The sequence below is a fragment of the Panulirus ornatus genome, chromosome 17, assembly GCF_036320965.1.
Source record: "Panulirus ornatus isolate Po-2019 chromosome 17, ASM3632096v1, whole genome shotgun sequence".
Classification (NCBI taxonomy): domain Eukaryota; kingdom Metazoa; phylum Arthropoda; class Malacostraca; order Decapoda; family Palinuridae; genus Panulirus; species Panulirus ornatus.
Window position 1 is genome coordinate 4591989 of NC_092240.1, and position 19083 is coordinate 4611071.

A 19083-nucleotide genomic window follows, 5' to 3' on the forward strand; every position below is an offset into this window, starting at 1 on the left:
TACAAGTCTAATTGAATATGTCTGTGAGTAAATATCATTAGACAACAAGCATAGTACCATAGTTATGATTAGCTTTATTAGCAACTATGAATTGGACCTCAGCTTTAAATGAAATTTACAGTTTTTCTTTTGTGCCAAAATACCACTGCTCCCTGACATACGTCTGAGTTCTGTTCTGACTGACTGGTCGTTTTTTGAAATGGACATAAGTTGGGCAAATGTCAACATGGCATGTAGAATTCATATACGAGTACAGCATTCTTTTATTCTACTCAATTTCTATCATGATTATCTCATTTTTTATTAACCAGCTTCATTATATGATTTTGTAGTTTCTTCTTACCTTTTATTTAAGATTTTTTAGTTTACAGATTGATTCATCCAAATTTTCAGTGAACTTTTCAGTAGCTCCTTTGTCATCCCTTGTTGCTTCACTTATGACTTGAACGTTGTGTAAGCTATATCTTCTTGTGAATTTATTGAATCAACCTTGCTGTGAAGTTCTTGATGTAATCCTCTCCTGCGCTGTTCTTTAAAGTCTCAGAAAGCCTTTCAGCATTTGCCTGAATTGTTAGTAAGCTTATTGGTATGCATTTTTGAACTTGATATCACAGTATCAAATAATTTTCCATTTTGTGGATAGACCCTTGTCGTAGCTTTGTTATTATCACAGTCTTCATACTTACCAAACCTTTCACTGCTTCATCTATTTCTTTTTTTTTTTCCTTTGAAAATATGGAGACCGTTGAATGGGACAACTGTAGATTATGTGCAATCACATTAATGTTTTTCCTCCTTCATGTTGGGCGATTACCTTCATTTTCAATTCCAAATTGAGCGTCTTCCTCAGCTTCTTGCCAGATATATCAACATGTGATGGGTTTTTCCTTTTGCTCGTTATCTTCTTTGGGGTTTAATACAAAAATGGTTTAATCTAGTATGAAGATTCATTATATTCACTTGAATAATTCGCATTTACTGAATGGTAATTGAAAAAGATGCTCTTAGGTACAGAATGCTGGGATCGTCTGACATTTACTATTGTGTGCACGCAGTGGTTAGCACCGGTGGACTTATGACCAAGCATAGTTTTTATATTTGTTATATTTACGTTTTTTTTTCCGGTCTTATGTATGGATGGTCGTAAGTCACATAGATCACAAGTTGGAGCATCTGTAGTTGATTAGGACTATTTCGCATCTTTTTACAGACAAGCTATGAAGTAGCAAATTGTGTTATAGGCATTTACAGACAAGTTATGAAGTAGCAAATTGTGTTATAGGCATCACTACATTGTGGCTACACCAACTTGTGGAAAAGGATGTCTCTACAAAGAGACATACCCAGATACAATAGAGGAATGTATATGTACATTTTGGGAACAGGTGTGAAACATATCATAATTTAGTATCTTAATTTAATTTTCAATTTTTTAATCTTAATTTAATTTTATCCCTGGGGATAGGGGAGAAAGAATACTTCCCATGCATTCCTCACGTGTCGTAGAAGGCGACTAAAGGGGATGGGAGTGGAGGGCTGGAAACCCTCCCCTCCTTGTATTTTAACTTTCTAAAAGGGGAAATAGAAGGAGTCACGTGGGGAGTGCTCATCCTCCTCAAAGGCCCAGATTGGTGTGTCTAAATGTGTGTGGATGTAACCAAGATGAGAAAAAAGGGGAGATTGGTAGTATGTTTGAGGAATGGAACCTGGATGTTTTGGCTCTGAGTGAAACGAAGCTCAAGGGTAAAGGGGAAGAGTGGTTTGGGAATGTCGTGGGAGTAAAGTCAGGGGTTAGTGAGAGGAAAAGAGCAAAGGAAGGAGTAGCACTACTCCTGAAACAGGAGTGGTGGGAGTATGTGATAGATTGTAAGAAAGTAAACTCTAGATTGATATGGGTAAAAGTGAAAGTGGATGGAGAGAGATGGGTGATTATTGGTGCATATGCACCTGGGCATGAGAAGAAAGATCATGTGAGGCAAGAGTTTTGGGAGCAGCTGAGTGAGTGTGTTAGTAGTTTTGATGCACGAGACCGGGTTATAGTAATGGGTGATTTGAATGCAAAGGTGAGTAATGTGGCAGTTGAGGGAATAATTGGTGTACATGGGATGTTCAGTGTTGTAAATGGAAATGAAGAGCTTGTGGATTTATGTGCTGAAAAAGGACTGGTGATTGGGAATACCTGGTTTAAAAAGAGAGATATACATAAGTATATGTATGTAAGTAGGAGAGATGGCCAGAGAGCGTTATTGGATTACATGTTAATTGATAGGTGCACGAAAGAGAGACTTTTGGATGCTAATGTGCTGAGAGATGCAACTGGAGGGATGTCTGATCATTATCTTGTGGAGGTGAAAGTGAAGATTTGTAGAGGTTTTCAGAAAAGAAGAGAGAATGTTGGGGTGATGAGAGTGGTGAGAGTAAGTGTGCTTGGGAAGGAGACTTGTGTGAGGAAGTACCAGGAGAGAATGAGTACGGAATGGAAAAAGGTGAGAACGAAGGAGGTAAGGGGAGTGAGGGAGGAATGGGATGTATTTTAGGAAACAGTGATGGTTTGCGCAAAAGATGCTTGTGGCATGAGAAGTGTGGGAGGTGGGCAGATTAGAAAGGGTAATGAGTGGTGGGATGAAAAAGTAAGATTATTAGTGAAAGAGAAGATAGAGGCATTTGGACGATTTTTGCAGGGAAATAATTCAAATGAATGGGAGATGTATAAAAGAAAGACACAGAAGGTCAAGAGAAAGGTACAAGAGGTGAAAAAGAGGGCAAATGAGAGTTGGGGTGAGAGAGTATCATTAAACTTTAGGGAGAATAAAAAGATGTTTTGGAAGGAGGTAAATAAAGTGTGTAAGACAAGGGAATCAATGGGAACTTCAGTGAAAGGGGCTAATGGGGAGGTGATAACAAGTAGTGGTGATGTGAGGAGATGGAATGAGTATTTTGAAGGTTTGTTGAATATGTTTGATGATAGAGTGGCAGATGTAGGGTGTTTTGGTCGAGGTGGTGTGCAAAGTGAGAGGGTTAGGGAGAATGATTTGGTAAACAGAGAAGAGGTAGTAAAAGCTTTGCGGAAGATGAAAGCTGGCAAGGCAGCAGGTTTGGATGGTATTGCAGTGGAATTTCTTAAAAAAGGGGGTGACTGTACTGTTGACTGGTTGGTAAGGTTATTTAATCTATGTATGACTCATGGTGAGGTGCCTGAGGATTGGCGGAATGCTTGCATAGCGCCATTGTACAAAAGCAAAGGGGATAAGAGTGAGTGCTTCAATTATAGAGGTATAAGTTTGTTGAGTATTCGTGGGAAATTATATGGGAGGCTATTGATTGAGGGGGTGAAGGCAGGTACAGAGCATCAGATTGGGGAGGATCAGTATGGTTTCAGAAATGGTAGAGGATGTGTGGATCAGGTATTTGCTTTGAAGAAGGTATGTGAGAAATACTTAGAAAAGCAAATGGATTTGTATGTAGCATTTATGGATCTGGAGAAGGCATATGATAGAGTTGATAGGGATGCTTTGTGGGAGGTATTAAGAATATATGGTGTGGGAAGCAAGTTGTTAGAAGCAGTGAAAAGTTTTTATCGAGGATGTAAGGCATGTGTATGTGTAGGAAGAGAGGAAAGTGATTGGCTCTCAGTAAATGTAGGTTTGTGGCAGGGGTGTGTGATGTCTCCATGGCTGTTTAATTTGTGTATGAATGGGGTTGTTAGGGAGGTAAATGCAAGAGTTTTGGAAAGAGGGGCAAGTATGCAGTCTGTTATGGATGAGAGAGCTTGGGAAGTGAGTCAGTTGTTGTTCGCTGATGATACAGCGGTGATGGCTGATTCATGTGAGAAACTGCAGAAATTGGTGACTGAGTTTGGTAAAGTGTGTGAAAGAAGAAAGCTGAGAGTAAATGTGAATAAGAGTAAGGTTATTAGGTACAGTAGGGTTGAGGGACGAGTCAATTGAGAGGTAAGTTTGAATGGAGAAAAACTGGAGGAAGTGAAGTGTTTTAGATATCTGGGAGTGGATTTGGCAGCGGATGGAACCATGTAAGCGGAAGTGAATCATAGGGTGGGGGAGGGGGCGAAAGTTCTGGAAGCGTTGAAGAATGTGTGGAAGTCAAGAACATTATCTCGGAAAGCAAAAATGGGTATGTTTGAAGGAATAGTGGTTCCAAAAATGTTGTGTGGTTGCGAGGCGTGGGCTATAGATAGAGTTGTGAGGAGGAGGGTGGATGTGCTAGAAATGAGATGTTTGAGGACAATATGTGGTGTGAGGTGGTTTGATCGAGTAAGTAATGTAAGGGTAAGAGAGATGTGTGGTAATAAAAAGAGTGTGGTTGAGAGAGCAGAAGAGGGTGTTTTGAAATGGTTTGGTCACATGGAGAGAATGAGTGAGGAAAGATTGACCAAGAGGATATATATGTCAGAGGTGGAGGGAACGAGGAGAAGTGGGAGACGAAATTGGAGGTGGAAAGATGGAGTGAAAAAGATTTTGAGTGATCAGGGGCCTGAACATGCAGGAGGGTGAAAGGCAGGCAAGGAATAGAGTGAATTGGAATGATGTGGTATACCGGTGTTGATGTGCTGTCAATGGATTGAACCAGGGTATGTGAAGCGTCTGGGGTAAACCATGGAAAGTTTTGTGGGGCCTGGATGTGGAAAGGGAGCTGTGGTTTCGGTGCATTATTACATGACAGTTAGAGACTGAGTGCGAACGAATGTGGCCTTTGTTGTCTTTTCCTAGTGCTACCTCGCACACATGAGGGGGGAGGGGGGTTTTTATTTCATATATGGCGAGGTGGCGATGGGAGTTAATGAAGGCAGACAGTATGAATTATGTACATGTGTATATATGTATATGTCTGTGTGTGTATATATATGTATATGTTGAGATGTATAGGTATGTATATTGGCATGTGTGGACATGTATGAATATGCATGTGTATGTGGGTGGGTTGCGCCATTCTTCTGTCTGTTTCCTTGCGCTACCTCGCTAACGCGGGAGACAGCGACAAACCAAAATAAAGTAATAATCAAATTTAATTTTGAGACCGGATTTAGTTTCTTTGAACCCAACAGTCAATTTATGTACGGTGCAGTTAATGAAATACGTAAGTGTTTGACATGTTCTATCTGCCTGTCTATCTCTCTGATGATAAACATACTTTAGAAAAATGTCAGCTGCTTATATGTAACAGAAATCCTATTACTGTAGGAACTTTTATCATACTTTGTTCGTACATATTTGCCATTTCCCACATTAATAAGGTAGCATCAAGAACAAAAGGACTGAGCTTTAAAGAGAATATAAGGTAGCATCAAGAACAAAAGGACTGAGCTTTAAAGAGAATATCCTCACTTAGCCCTTTCTCTGTTCCTTTAGGATAATTGAAGAAGAATAAAAAGATATTTTGGAAGAAGGTAGATAGCATGCAGAACACAAGGGAGCAAATGGGAACATCGATGAAGGGGGCAAAAGGGGAAGTGATAACAGGTAGTGATGAAGTGAGGAGATGGAGTATTTTGAAGGATTGTTTAATGTGTGTGATGATAGAGTGGTCGGTGTAGGGTGTTTTGGTCGGGATGGTATGCGAAGTGAGAGTCACAGAGAGTGGTTTGGTGAAGAGAGAAGAGGTGGTGAAATCCTTGTGGAAGATGAAATGTTACATGGTGGCAGGAGCGGATGATTTGAATTTATTTAGAAAAGGGGTGACTGTTGTTGCCTGCTTTGTAAGGATTGGTGGCATGCCTGTATAGTTCCATTGTATATATAAAGTTAAGTGTTCAAACTACAGAGGTATAAGTTTGTTGAGTATACATGGCAAGGTGTATGGGAGGGTATTGATTGAGAGGTTAGAGGTGTGTACAAAGCATCAGATTGGGGAGAAGTGTGGTATCAGAAATGGTAGAAGATGTGTGGATTAGGTGTTTGATTTGAGGAATGTGTGTGAAAAATACTTAGAAAAACAGATAGATTTGTGCATGGCATTTATGGATTGGAGAAGGCATAGATATGGTTTGTGGAAGGTCTTAAGAATATATGGATTGGGAGGCAAGCTACTAGAAGCAGTGAGAAGTTTTTATCAGGATGTAAGGCATTTGTATGAGTAAGAAGAGAGGAGAGTGAATGGATCCCAGTAAAAGTCAGTCTGCAGCAGGGGTATGTGATGTCATCAAAGTTGTTTAATTTGTTTATGGATGGGGTGATGAGGGAGGTAAATGCAAGAGTCTTGCAGAGAAGGGTGAGTATGCAGTGTGTTGGGGATGAGAGGGCCTGGGAAGTGAGTCAGTTGTTGTTTACAGATGATACAGCACTGGTAGCTGATTCAAATGAGAAACTGCAGAAGTTGATGACTGATATTGGAAGAGTATGCAAAAGAAGAAATGTGAATAAAAGTGGATTTTAGGCTAAGCAGCATTGAAGGACATGTTAGCTTGGATGTAAGTTTGAATGGAGAAAAATTGGAGGAAGTAAAGTGTTTCAGGTATCTGGGAGTGGACTTGGTAGCAAGTGGAACCATGGAAATGGAAGTGAGTTATAGGGTAGAGGAGGGGTCGAAGGTTCTAGGAGCAATAAAGAATGTGTGGAAAGAGAGAGTGCTATTTGGGAGGGCAAAAATGTGTATGTTTGAAGGATTAGTACTTGTTTAAGGGATTAGTAGCTCCAGTAATATTGTATGGTTGCAAGGCATGGGCTCTTGATACTGTTGTGCGGAAGATGGTTGTGTTGGAAATGAAATGTTTGAGGACAGTATGTGGTGTGAGGTGGTTTGATCATGTAAATAATGAAAGGGTAAGAGAGATGCCAGGGAATAAAGAGAGTGTGGTTGAGAGTAGCCGAGGATGTATTGAAATGGTTTGGACATTTGGAGAGAATGAGTAAGGAAAGGATAGCAAAGAGGATTGTGTGTCAGAAGTGGAGGGAATAAGGAGAAGTGGGAGACCAAATTAGAGATGGGAGGATGGAGCAAAAAAGATTTTGAGTGATTGGAGCATGAACATTCAATTCAGGAGAGTAAAAGGTTTGCACAGAATAGAGTGAATTGGAGTGATGTGGCATACTGGGATCAACATGCTGTCATTTCACAGAACCAAGTCATGTGAAATGTCTGGGGTAAACCATGGAAAGGTTTGTGGGGCCTGGGTGTGGATTACTCATGACAGCTACAGAATGAGTGTGAGCAGATGTGGCCTTTCTTCGTCTGTTTCATGGCACTGCTTTGTTGATGCAAGGTGTGACAGTCGGTTGGTTGGGAAGGAAAGAGAGTGTGTATTTTATTTTTTCCTTTCTTTCATGCATTTGTGATGTTTCCTATGAGGCAGGGTGGTATTGGGAATAGATAAAGGCGAGCAAGTATGAATATGTACATGTCTATATGTATTATTTATATTTTTATTATACTTTGTCGCTGTCTCCCGCGTTTGCGAGGTAGCGCAAGGAAACAGACGAAAGAAATGGCCCAACCCCCCCCCATACACATGTATATACATACGTCCACACACGCAAATATACATACCTACACAGCTTTCCATGGTTTACCCCAGACGCTTCACATGCCTTGATTCAATCCACTGACAGCACGTCAACCCCGATATACCACATCGCTCCAATTCACTCTATTCCTTGCCCTCCGTTCACCCTCCTGCATGTTCAGGCCCCGATCACACAAAATCTTTTTCACTCCATCCTTCCACCTCCAATTTGGTCTCCCTCTTCTCCTTGTTCCCTCCACCTCCGACACATATATCCTCTTGGTCAATCTTTCCTCACTCATCCTCTCCATGTGCCCAAACCACTTCAAAACACCCTCTTCTGCTCTCTCAACCACGCTCTTTTTATTTCCACACATCTCTCTTACCCTTACGTTACTCACTCGATCAAACCACCTCACACCACACATTGTCCTCAAACATCTCATTTCCAGCACATCCATCCTCCTGCGCACAACTCTATCCATAGCCCACGCCTCGCAACCATACAACATTGTTGGAACCACTATTCCTTCAAAGATACCCATTTTTGCTTTCCGAGATAGTGTTCTCGACTTCCACACATTCTTCAAGGCCCCCAGAATTTTCGCCCCCTCCCCCACCCTATGATCCACTTCCGCTTCCATGGTTCCATCCGCTGCCAGATCCACTCCCAGATATCTAAAACACTTCACTTCCTCCAGTTTTTCTCCATTCAAACTCACCTCCCAATTGACTTGACCCTCAACCCTATTGTACCTAATAACCTTGCTCTTATTCACATTTACTCTTAACTTTCTTCTTCCACACACTTTACCAAACTCAGTCACCAGCTTCTGCAGTTTCTCACATGAATCAGCCACCAGCGCTGTATCATCAGCGAACAACAACTGACTCACTTCCCAAGCTCTCTCATCCCCAACAGACTTCATACTTGCCCCTCTTTCCAAAACTCTTGCATTTACCTCCCTAACAACCCCATCCATAAACAAATTAAACAACCATGGAGACATCACACACCCCTGCCGCAAACCTACATTCACTGAGAACCAATCACTTTCCTCTCTTCCTACACGTACACATGCCTTACATCCTCGATAAAAACTTTTCACTGCTTCTAACAACTTTCCTCCCACACCATATATTCTTAATACCTTCCACAGAGCATCTCTATCAACTCTATCATATGCCTTCTCCAGATCCATAAATGCTACATACAAATCCATTTGCTTTATATGTATTATATGTATTATATTTTATTTATTATACTTTGTTGCTGTCTCCCGCGTTAGTGAGTTACCACTAGGAAACAGACAAAAGAATGGCCCAACCCGCCCTCGTACACGTGTATATACATACACATCCACACATGCACATACACATACCTATACATCTCAACGTATGCATATATATACACACACAGACATATACATATATACACATGTACATAATTCATACTGTCTGCCCTTATTCATTCCCGTTGCCACCCCGCCACACATGAATTGACAACCCCCTCCCCCAGCATGTGCGTGAGGTAGCGCTAGGAAAAGACAACAAAGGCCACATTCGTTCACACTCAGTCTCTAGCTGTCATGTATAATGCACCAAAACCACAGCTCCCTTTCCACATCCAGGCCCCACAGAACTTTCCATGGTTTACCCCAGATGCTTCACATGCCCTGGTTCAATCCATTGACAGCATGTCGAAACCAGTATACCACATCGTTCCGATTCACTCTATTCCTTGCACGCCTTTCACCCTCCTGCATGTTCAGGCCCCGATCACTCAAAATCTTTTTCACTCCATCTTTCGACCTCCAATTTGGTCTCCCACTTCTCATTCCCTCCACCTCTGACACATATATCCTCTTTGTCAATCTTCCATCACTCATTCTCTCCATGTGACCGAAACCATTTCAAAACACCCTTTTCTGCTCTCTCAACCACAATTTTATTACCACACATCTCTCTTACCCTTTCATTACTTACTCGATCAAACCACCTCGCACCACATATTGTCCTCAGACATCTCATTTCCAGCATATCCACCCTCCTCCGCACAACTCTATCTATAGCCCACGCCTCGCAACCATATATCATTGTTGGAACCACTATTCCTTCAAACATAGCCATTTTTGCTTTCCAAGATAATGCTCTCGACTTCCACACATTCTTCAACGCTCCCAGAACTTTCGCCCCCTCCCCACTCTATGATTCACTTCTGCTTCCATGGTTCCATCCGCTGCCAAATCCACTCCCAGATATCTAAAACACTTCACTTCCTCCATTTTTTTCTCCTTTCAAACTTACCTCCCAATTGACTTGTCCCTCAACCCTACTGTACCTAATAACCTTGCTCTTATTCACATTTACTCTCAGCTTTGCTAAGCTCAGTCACCAATTTCTGCAGTTTCTCACCTGAATCAGCCACCAGTGCTGTATCATCAGTGAGCAACAACTGACTCACTTCCCAAGCTCTCTCATCCACAACAGACTGCATACTTGCCCCTCTTTCCAGAACTCTTGCATTCACCTCCCTAACAACCCCATCCATAAATAAATTAAACAACCATGGAGACATCACGCACCCCGGCCGCAAACCAACATTCAGTGGGAACCAATCACTTTCCTCTCTTCCTATACGTGCACATGTCTTACATCCTCGATAAAAACTTTTCACTGCTTCTAACAACTTACCTCCCACACCATATATTCTTAATACCTTCCACAGAGCATCTCTATCAACTCTATCATATGCCTTCTCCAGATCCATAAATGCTGCATACAAATCCATTTGCTTTTCTAAGTATTTCACACATATATTCTTCAAAGCAAACACCTGATCCACACATCCTCTACCACTTCTGAAACCACACTGCTCTTCCCCAACCTGATGCTGTGTACATGCCTTCACCCTCTCAGTCAATACCTTCCCATATAATTTCCCGAGGAATACTCAACAAACTTTTTTTTTTCTTTATTTTTTGCTTTGTCGCTGTCTCCCGTGTTTGTGAGGTAGCGCAAGGAAACAGATGAAAGAAATGGCCCAACCCACCCTCATACACATGTATATACATACGTCCACACACGCAAATATACATACCTACACAGCTTTCCATGGTTTACCCCAGACGCTTCACATGCCCTGATTCAATCCACTGACAGCACGTCAACCCCGGTATACCACATCGATCCAATTCACTCTATTCCTTGCCCTCCTTTCACCCTCCTGCATGTTCAGGCCCCGATCACACAAAATCTTTTTCACTCCATCTTTCCACCTCCAATTTGGTCTCTCACTTCTCGTTCCCTCCACCTCCGACACATATATCCTCTTGGTCAATCTTTCCTCACTCATTCTCTCCATGTGCCCAAACCATTTCAAAACACCCTCTTCTGCTCTCTCAACCACGCTCTTTTTATTTCCACACATCTCTCTTACCCTTACGTTACTTACTTGATCAAACCACCTCACACCACACATTGTCCTCAGACATCTCATTTCCAGCACATCCATCCTCCTGCGCACAACTCTATCCATAGCCCATGCCTCGCAACCATACAACATTGTTGGAACCACAATTCCTTCAAACATACCCATTTTTGCTTTCCGAGATAATGTTCTCGACTTCCACACATTCTTCAAGGCTCCCAGAATTTTCGCCCCCTCCCCCACCCTATGATTCACTTCCGCTTCCATGGTTCCATCCGCTGCCAGATCCACTCCCAGATATCTAAAACACTTTACTTCCTCCAGTTTTTCTCCATTCAAACTTACCTCCCAATTGACTTGACCCTCAACCCTACTGTACCTAATAACCTTGCTCTTATTCACATTTACTCTTAACTTTCTTCTTTCACACACTTTACCAAACTCAGTCACCAGCTTCTGCAGTTTCTCACATGAATCAGCCACCAGTGCTGTATCATCAACGAACAACAACTGACTCACATCCCAAGGTCTCTCATCCCCAACAGACTTCATACTTGCCCCTCTTTCCAAAACTCTTGCATTCACCTCCCTAACAACCCCATCCATAAACAAATTAAACAACCATGGAGACATCACACACCCCTGCCGCAAACCTACATTCACTGAGAACCAATCACTTTCCTCTCTTCCTACACGTACACAAGCCTTACATCCTCGATAAAAACTTTTCACTGCTTCTAACAACTTGCCTCCCACACCATATATTCTTTATACCTTCCACCGAGCATCTCTATCAACTCTATCATATGCCTTCTCCAGATCCATAAATGCTACATACAAATCCATTTGCTTTTCTAAGTATTTCTCACATACATTCTTCAAAGCAAACACCTGATCCACACATCCTCTACCACTTCTGAAACCACACTGCTCTTCCCCAATCTGATGCTCTGTACATGCCTTCACCCTCTCAATTAATACCCTCCCATATAATTTACCAGGAATACTCAACAAACTTATACATCTGTAATTTGAGCACTGACTCTTATCCCCTTTGCCTTTGTACAATGGCACTATGCACGCATTCCGCCAATCCTCAGGCACCTCACCATGAGTCATACATACATTAAATAACCTTACCAACCAGTCAATAATGCAGTCACCCCCTTTTTTAATAAATTCCACTGCAATACCATCCAAACCTGCTGCCTTGCCGGCTTTCATCTTCCGCAAAGCTTTTACTACCTCTTCTCTGTTTACCAAATCATTTTCCCTAACCCTCTCACTTTGCACACCACCTCGACCAAAACACCCTATATCTGCCACTCTATCATCAAACACATTCAACAAACCTTCAAAATACTCACTCCATCTCCTTCTCACATCACCACTACTTGTTATCACCTCCCCATTTGCGCCCTTCACTGAAGTTCCCATTTGCTCCCTTGTCTTACGCACTTTATTTACCTCCTTCCAGAACATCTTTTTATTCTCCTTAAGATTTAATGATACTCTCTCACCCCAACTCTCATTTGCCCTCTTTTTCACCTCTTGCACCTTTCTCTTGACCTCCTGTCTCTTTCTTTTATACATCTCCCACTCAATTGCAATTTTTCCCTGCAAAAATCGTCCAAATGCCTCTCTCTTCTCTTTCACTAATAATCTTACTTCTTCATCCCACCACTCACTACCCTTTCTAATCAACCCACCTCCCACTCAACAGACTTATACCTCTATAATTTGAGCACTCACTTTTATCCCCTTTGCCTTTGTACAATGGCACTGTGCAAGCATTCCGCCAATCCTCAGGCACCTCACCATGAATCATACATACATTAAATAACCTTACCAACCAGTCAACAATACAGTCACCCCCTTTTTTAGTAAATTCGATTGCCGTACCATCCAAACCTGCTGCCTTGCCGGCTTTCATCTTCTGCAAAGCTTTTACTACCTCTTCTCTGTTTACCAAATCATTCTTCCTAACCCTCTCACCTTGCACACCACCTCGACCAAAACGCCCTATATCTGCCACTCTATCATCAAATACATTCAACAAACCTTCAAAATACTTACTCCATCTCCTTCTCACATCACCCCTACTTGTTATCACCTCCCCATTAGCCCCCTTCATTGAAGAACCCATTTGTTCCCTTGTCCTACGCGCTTTATTTACCTCCTTCCAAAACATCTTTTTATTCTCCCAAAAATTTAATGATACCCTCACCCCAACTCTCATTTGCCCTCTTTTTCACCTCTTGCACCTTTCTCTTGACCTCCTGTCTCTTTCTTTTATACATCTCCCACTCAATTGCAAATTTTCCCTGCAAAAATCGTCCAAATGCCTCTCTCTTCTCTTTCACAAATAATCTTACATCTTCATCCCACCACTCACTACACTTTCTAATCTGCCTACCTCCCACGCTTCTCATGCCACGAGTATCTTTTGCGCAAGCCATCACAAATTCCCTAAATACATCCCACTCCTCCCCCACTCCCCTTACGTCGTTTGTTCTCACCTTTTTCCATTCTGTACTCATTCTCTCCTGGTACTTCCTCACACAAGTCTCCTTCCCAAGCTCACTTACTCTCACCACTCTCTTCACCCCAACATTCTAACTTTTTTCCTGAAAACCTCTACAAATCTTCACCTTCGCCTCCACAAGGTAATGATCAGACATCCCTCCAGTTACACCTCTCACCACATTAACATCCAAAAGTCTCTCTTTCCCGCGCATATCAATTAACACGTAATCCAATAGCTCTCTCTGGCCATCTCTCCTGCTTACATACGTATACTTATGTATTTCTCTCTTTTTAAACCAGGTATTCCCAATCACCCGTCCTTTTTCAGCACATGAATCTACAAGCTCTTCACCATTTCCATTTACAACACTGAACACCCCATGTACACCAATTATTCCCTCAACTGCCACATTACTCACCTTATCATTCAAATCACCCATCACTATAACCCAGTCTCATGTATCAAAACTACTAACACACTCACTCAGCTGCTCCCAAAACACTTGCCTCTCATTATCTTTCTTCTCATGCCCAGGTGCATATGCACCAATAATCACCCATCTCTCTCCATCCACTTTCACTTTTACCCATATCAATCTAGAGTTTACTTTCTTACACTCTATCACATACTCCCACCACTCCTGTTTCAGGAGTGGTGCTACTCCTTCCCTTTCTCTCGTCCTCTCAATAACCCCGGACTTTACTCCCAAGACATTCCCAAACCATTCTTCCCCTTTACCCTTTAGCTTCGTTTTACTCAGAGCCACATCATCCAGGTTCCATTCCTCAAACATACTACCTATCTCTCCTTTTCTCTCATCTTGGTTACATCCACATGAATTTAGACACCCCAGTCTGAGCCTTTGAGGAGGATGAGCACTCCCCGCGTGACTCCTTCTTGTGTTTCCCCTTTAGAAAGTTAAAATACAAAGAGGGGAGGGTTTCTAGCCCCCCATTCCCGTCCCCTTTAGTCGCGCTCTACGACACGTGAGGAATGCATGGGAAGTATTCTTTCTCCCCTATCCCCAGGGATATGTATATGTATATATATGTATTACGTGCAAATTGATAGGCTCGTGAAAGAGAGACTTTTGGATGTTAATGAGCTCAGAGGGGCATTTGGGGGATGTCTGTTTATTATTTTGTTGAGGCGAAGGTGAAGATATGTAGATTTTCAGAAAAGAAGAGAAAATGTTGGGGTGAAGAGAGTGGTGAGAGTATGTGAGCTTGGGAAGGAGACTTGTGTGAGGAAGTACCAGGAGAGATTGAGTGTAGAATGGAAAAAGTTGAGAGCAAACGACGTAAGGGGAGTTGAGGAGGAATAGGATGTATTTAGGGAAGCAGTGATGGCTTGCATAAAAGATGTCTGTAATGTGAGAAAGATGGGAGGTGGATGGATTAGAAAGGTTAGTGAGTGGTGGGATGAAGTAAGATTGTTAGTGAAAGAGAAGAGAGAGGTATTTGGATGATTTTTGCAGGGAAATAGTGCAAATGACTGGGAGATGTATAAAAGAAAGAGGCAAGAGGTCAAGAGAAAGGTGCAAAAGGTGAAAAAGAGGGCAAATGAGAGTTGGGGTGAGAGAGTATCATTAGATTTTAGGGAGAATAAAAAGATATTTTGGAAGGAGGTAAATAAAGTGCATGAGACAAGAGAACAAATGGGAACATCGGTGAAGGGGGCAACTGGGGAGGTTATAACAAGTGGTAGTGAAGGGAGAAGAAGATGGAGTGAGTATTTTGAAGGTTTGTTGAATGTGTTTGATGATAGATTGGCAAATACAGGATGTTTTGATTGAGGTGGTGTGCAAAGTGAGAGGGTTACAGAGAATGATTTGGTAAACAGAGAAGAGGTAGCGAAAGCTTTGCAGAAGATGAAACCGGCAAGGCGACGGGTTTGGATGGTATTGCTGTGGAATTTATTGAAAAAGGGTGGTGACTGTGTTGTTGACTGGTTGGTGAGGATATTCTGTGTATGTATGGTTCATGGTGAAGTGCCTGAGGATTGGTGGAATGCATGTATAGTGCCATTGTACAAAGGCAAAGGGGATAAAGTGAGTGTTCAAATTTCTTAGGTATAAGTTTGTTGAGCATTCATGGGAAATTATATGGTAGGGTATTGATTGAAAGGGTGAAGGTATGTACAGTGCACCAGATTGGGGAGGAGCAGTGGGGTTTCAGAAATAGTAGAGGATGTGTGGATCAGGTGTTAGCTTTGAAGAATGTATGTGAGAAATACGTAGAAAAACAGATGGATTTGTATGTAGCATTTGTGGGTCTCGAGAAGGCTTATGATAAGAGTTGATAGAGATGCTCTTTGGAAGGTAACGAGTATGTGGTGTGGGAGATAAGTTGCTTGGAGCAGTGAAAAGTTTTTGTCTAGGATGTAAGTTATGTGTATGAGTAGGAAGAGAGGAAAGTGATTGGTTCTCAGTGATTTTCGATTTGCAGCACGGGTGCATGATGTCTCCAGTGTTGTTTAATTTGCTTATGGATGGGGTTGTTAGGGAGGTGAATGCAAGAGTTTTGGAGAGAGGGGCAAGTATGCAGTGTTTTGTGGATGAGAGGGCTTGGGAAGTGAGTCAGTTGTTGCTTGCTGATGATTCAGCATTGGTGGCTGATTCGAGTGAGAAACTGCAAAAGTTGGTGACTGAGTTTAGTAAAGTGTGTGAAAGAAGAATGCTGAGAGTAAATGTGAATAAGAGCAAGGTTATTAGGTTCAGTATGGTTGAGGAACAAGTAAAGTGGGATGTAAGTTTGAATGGAGAAAAACTAGAGGAAGTGAAGAGTTTGAATATCTGGGAGTGGATTTAGAAGCGGATGGAACCATGGAAGTGGAAGTGAGTCACAGGGTGGGGGAGGAGGCGAAGGTTCTGGGAGCATTGAAGAATGTGTGGAAGGCGATAACGTTACCTCAGAGAGCAAAAATGGGAATGTTTGAAGAAATAGTGGTCCCAACAATATCATATGGTTGTGAGGCATAGGCTATAGATAGGGTTGTGTGTAGGAGGGTGGATGTGTCGGAAATGAGATGTTTTAGGACAATATATGGTGTGAGGTAATGAAAGGGTAAGAGAGATGTGTGGTAATAAAAAGAGTGTGGTTGAGAGAGCAGAAGAGGGTGTACTGAAATGGTTTGGTCACGTGGAGAGAATGAGTGAGGAAAGATTGACAAAGAGGATATAAGTGTCAGAGGTGGAGGGAACAAGAAGTGGGTGACCAAATTGGAGGTGGAAGGATGGAGTGAAAAAGATTTTGAGCGATAGGTGCCTGAACACACAGGAGGGTGAAAGGCGTGCAAGGAATAGAGTGAATTGGAATGATTTGGTATGCTTGGGTGGACGTGCTGTCAATGGATTGAACCAGGGCATGTGAAGCGTCTGGGGTAAGTCATGGAAGGTTCTGTGGGGCCTGGATGTGGAATGGGAGCTGTGGTGTCAGCGCATTTTACATGACAACTAGAGACTGAGTGTGAACGAAGACGTTATAAGGATGTGTCTTTCTTCATCTATTTTCTGGTGCTACCTTGCTAAAGCAGGAAACAGCCATCAAGAATGAAAATTTTCGGTTGTATTTAGAATTCTTTAAAGAATTGTCAGTCTTTTGAGTGATAGTATTGACTATCTTCAAGTGTGATAACAACAACTTTGTTGAAGAACAAGCAGTGAAAGTATTTTATTCAGTGTTCAGGGAGAGGAGAGTGAATACAGAGAAATTGGAACACCATTCATTATTTCCGAAGTAAGTATTATTGATGATGTTGATATGAAATTGTTGCAAAATCTCATTTATGTATTTTCTTTTTTGTACAGCTAGTTGAGAACATCCCACAGTTACTCTCTCCATACCTAGAGTCACTGATTTGTTCTTTGTGTTGCATTTATGCAAATAAAGATAGATCATGTACGAAGGAATCCAGGCTAATTCTGAGGCTTACTGCAGTTAGAGATGACCTTATAAAGAAGATTGAGCCTCGAATACTCGTTCCAAAACTGACACAGGTTAGTTTTTTATCATTATGTTGTGAGACTGTTACTCATATTAATACGTGATATCCAGACCTCATATAGATTGTTGTCAGTATCTGCAGATATTTAAAGTGCATTAGTTTTATGATTTGAAAAGATTCCTCTCCATTATTTAATTCCTACAGGCATTTAAAAGCTTAGCTGAGACTGAGGTGCCAGCCTTACAGACTTTCATGATGATCATAGAGATGCTTATTACTGCTGTTGATGAAAAGACCCTGAAAAACCACGAACCTGCTTTTCTTACTCTCTTCACACAAGCATTGGATCTGAGAACTGAGAAGGTAATACTTTTTTCTATAAGAAGAATGAAGGCACTTTTACTGAAGTGATTGCATTAGAAAGGGATCAAGTGATTGAGGTAAAGTGGGAGATACAAGGAGAGAGACTAGAAGCAATATCAAGGGATGTTATGGGTTGTTTCAAGAAGAATGTAACTACAACTACACCCTCTAAGATGTGCATTTAGTTCAATAATTTAATTGACATATATGCATTCAGTCAAAAATGACAATAGATCAGTCATCTACCATATGTTTCCTAACATATGATTTAGGAAATGTTTTCATATCTTAGTACTGTCCACTTCACTCACAGAAATATTCCTGATTTACAGAATCATTTCAGAAGCTTCTAAATTTGCAGTTGTTAAGAGTTCATCATGGTTTTTATTATCTTTGGTACTGATTATTGGAGATATCAAGTTAATGCATTGATATTGTTCCATAAAATCCTCAGATATTTATTCATTCATATCATGGCCTTTTTTTTTTTTTTTTTTTTTTTTTTTTTTTTTTGGACTATCAGAGCACTGCCATGAAAAACTTTCAGGGAATGTCCATGATTTTATTGATAATTCCTTTCTGATCATGACTTTAAACTAAGGGAATTTGTATTTGCATATCCAGTCCAGACATTTCTTTGGACTCTAAATTGCATAGCAAGTGATAAACTTACACAGGTGACAAATGGTATGTAACAGTGTACTGCTTTACCCAGTTGTCACTATTCCATTACTTTATTCTATGATCTTTATTGTTATTTGTATATAATCAAAGTTATTATTTATTCTATGATCTTTATTGTTATTTGTATACAATCAAAGTTATTACTTTCAATTCTTGAATGTATTTCTCCTCAGAGTTACAACTTGTGCTGCATGGGGGTTGATGTATCTCTGTATCACATATTTGAATGTTCATCAGCATTATGTTCTCTGTGTTTATATCTCTGACACTCATTCCCTTTGGGAACTCCCTTAAGGGGGTTGGCCATGGCAAAAGGGTCTCAATAATTGTTGAACTACAGTGCCTCTTAGTAGCATTTAGTGCCTCACCCTTAACTGGCCACTGGCAGAGGCAGTGTTTTCAGAGGTTCCTACTTAATGATCTTATCAACTGCTTCTACCTAATGTGTCTACCAAATATTCGTGCATTCCTGTTTGACAAATCTTAGTCTGAAGCTATGGGCATTATTTGCTTGCCTTCTCCCACTTCTAATTTTGAACCCTTCTTCACCACTTCTGTATGTTTGGTCCCCGATCGCTCAAAATCTTTTTCACTCCATCCTTCCACCTCCAAGTTGGTCATCTGTTTCTCCTTGTTCCTTCCACCTCTGACACATACATCCTCTTTGTCAACCTTTCC

General features: G+C 41.4%; 1 protein-coding gene across 1 annotated transcript in view; it reads left to right on the forward strand.

The window, feature by feature from the left end:
• l(2)k09022 (HEAT repeat containing 1 homolog l(2)k09022) overlaps nt 1-19083 on the forward strand; it is a 341532-nt gene that overhangs the window by 277368 nt on the left and 45081 nt on the right. The window contains exons 29-30 of the mRNA XM_071671810.1: nt 17222-17410; nt 17563-17721. Coding sequence (XP_071527911.1) covers nt 17222-17410; nt 17563-17721 — 348 coding nt within the window. The remainder of the gene's footprint in view (nt 1-17221; nt 17411-17562; nt 17722-19083) is intronic.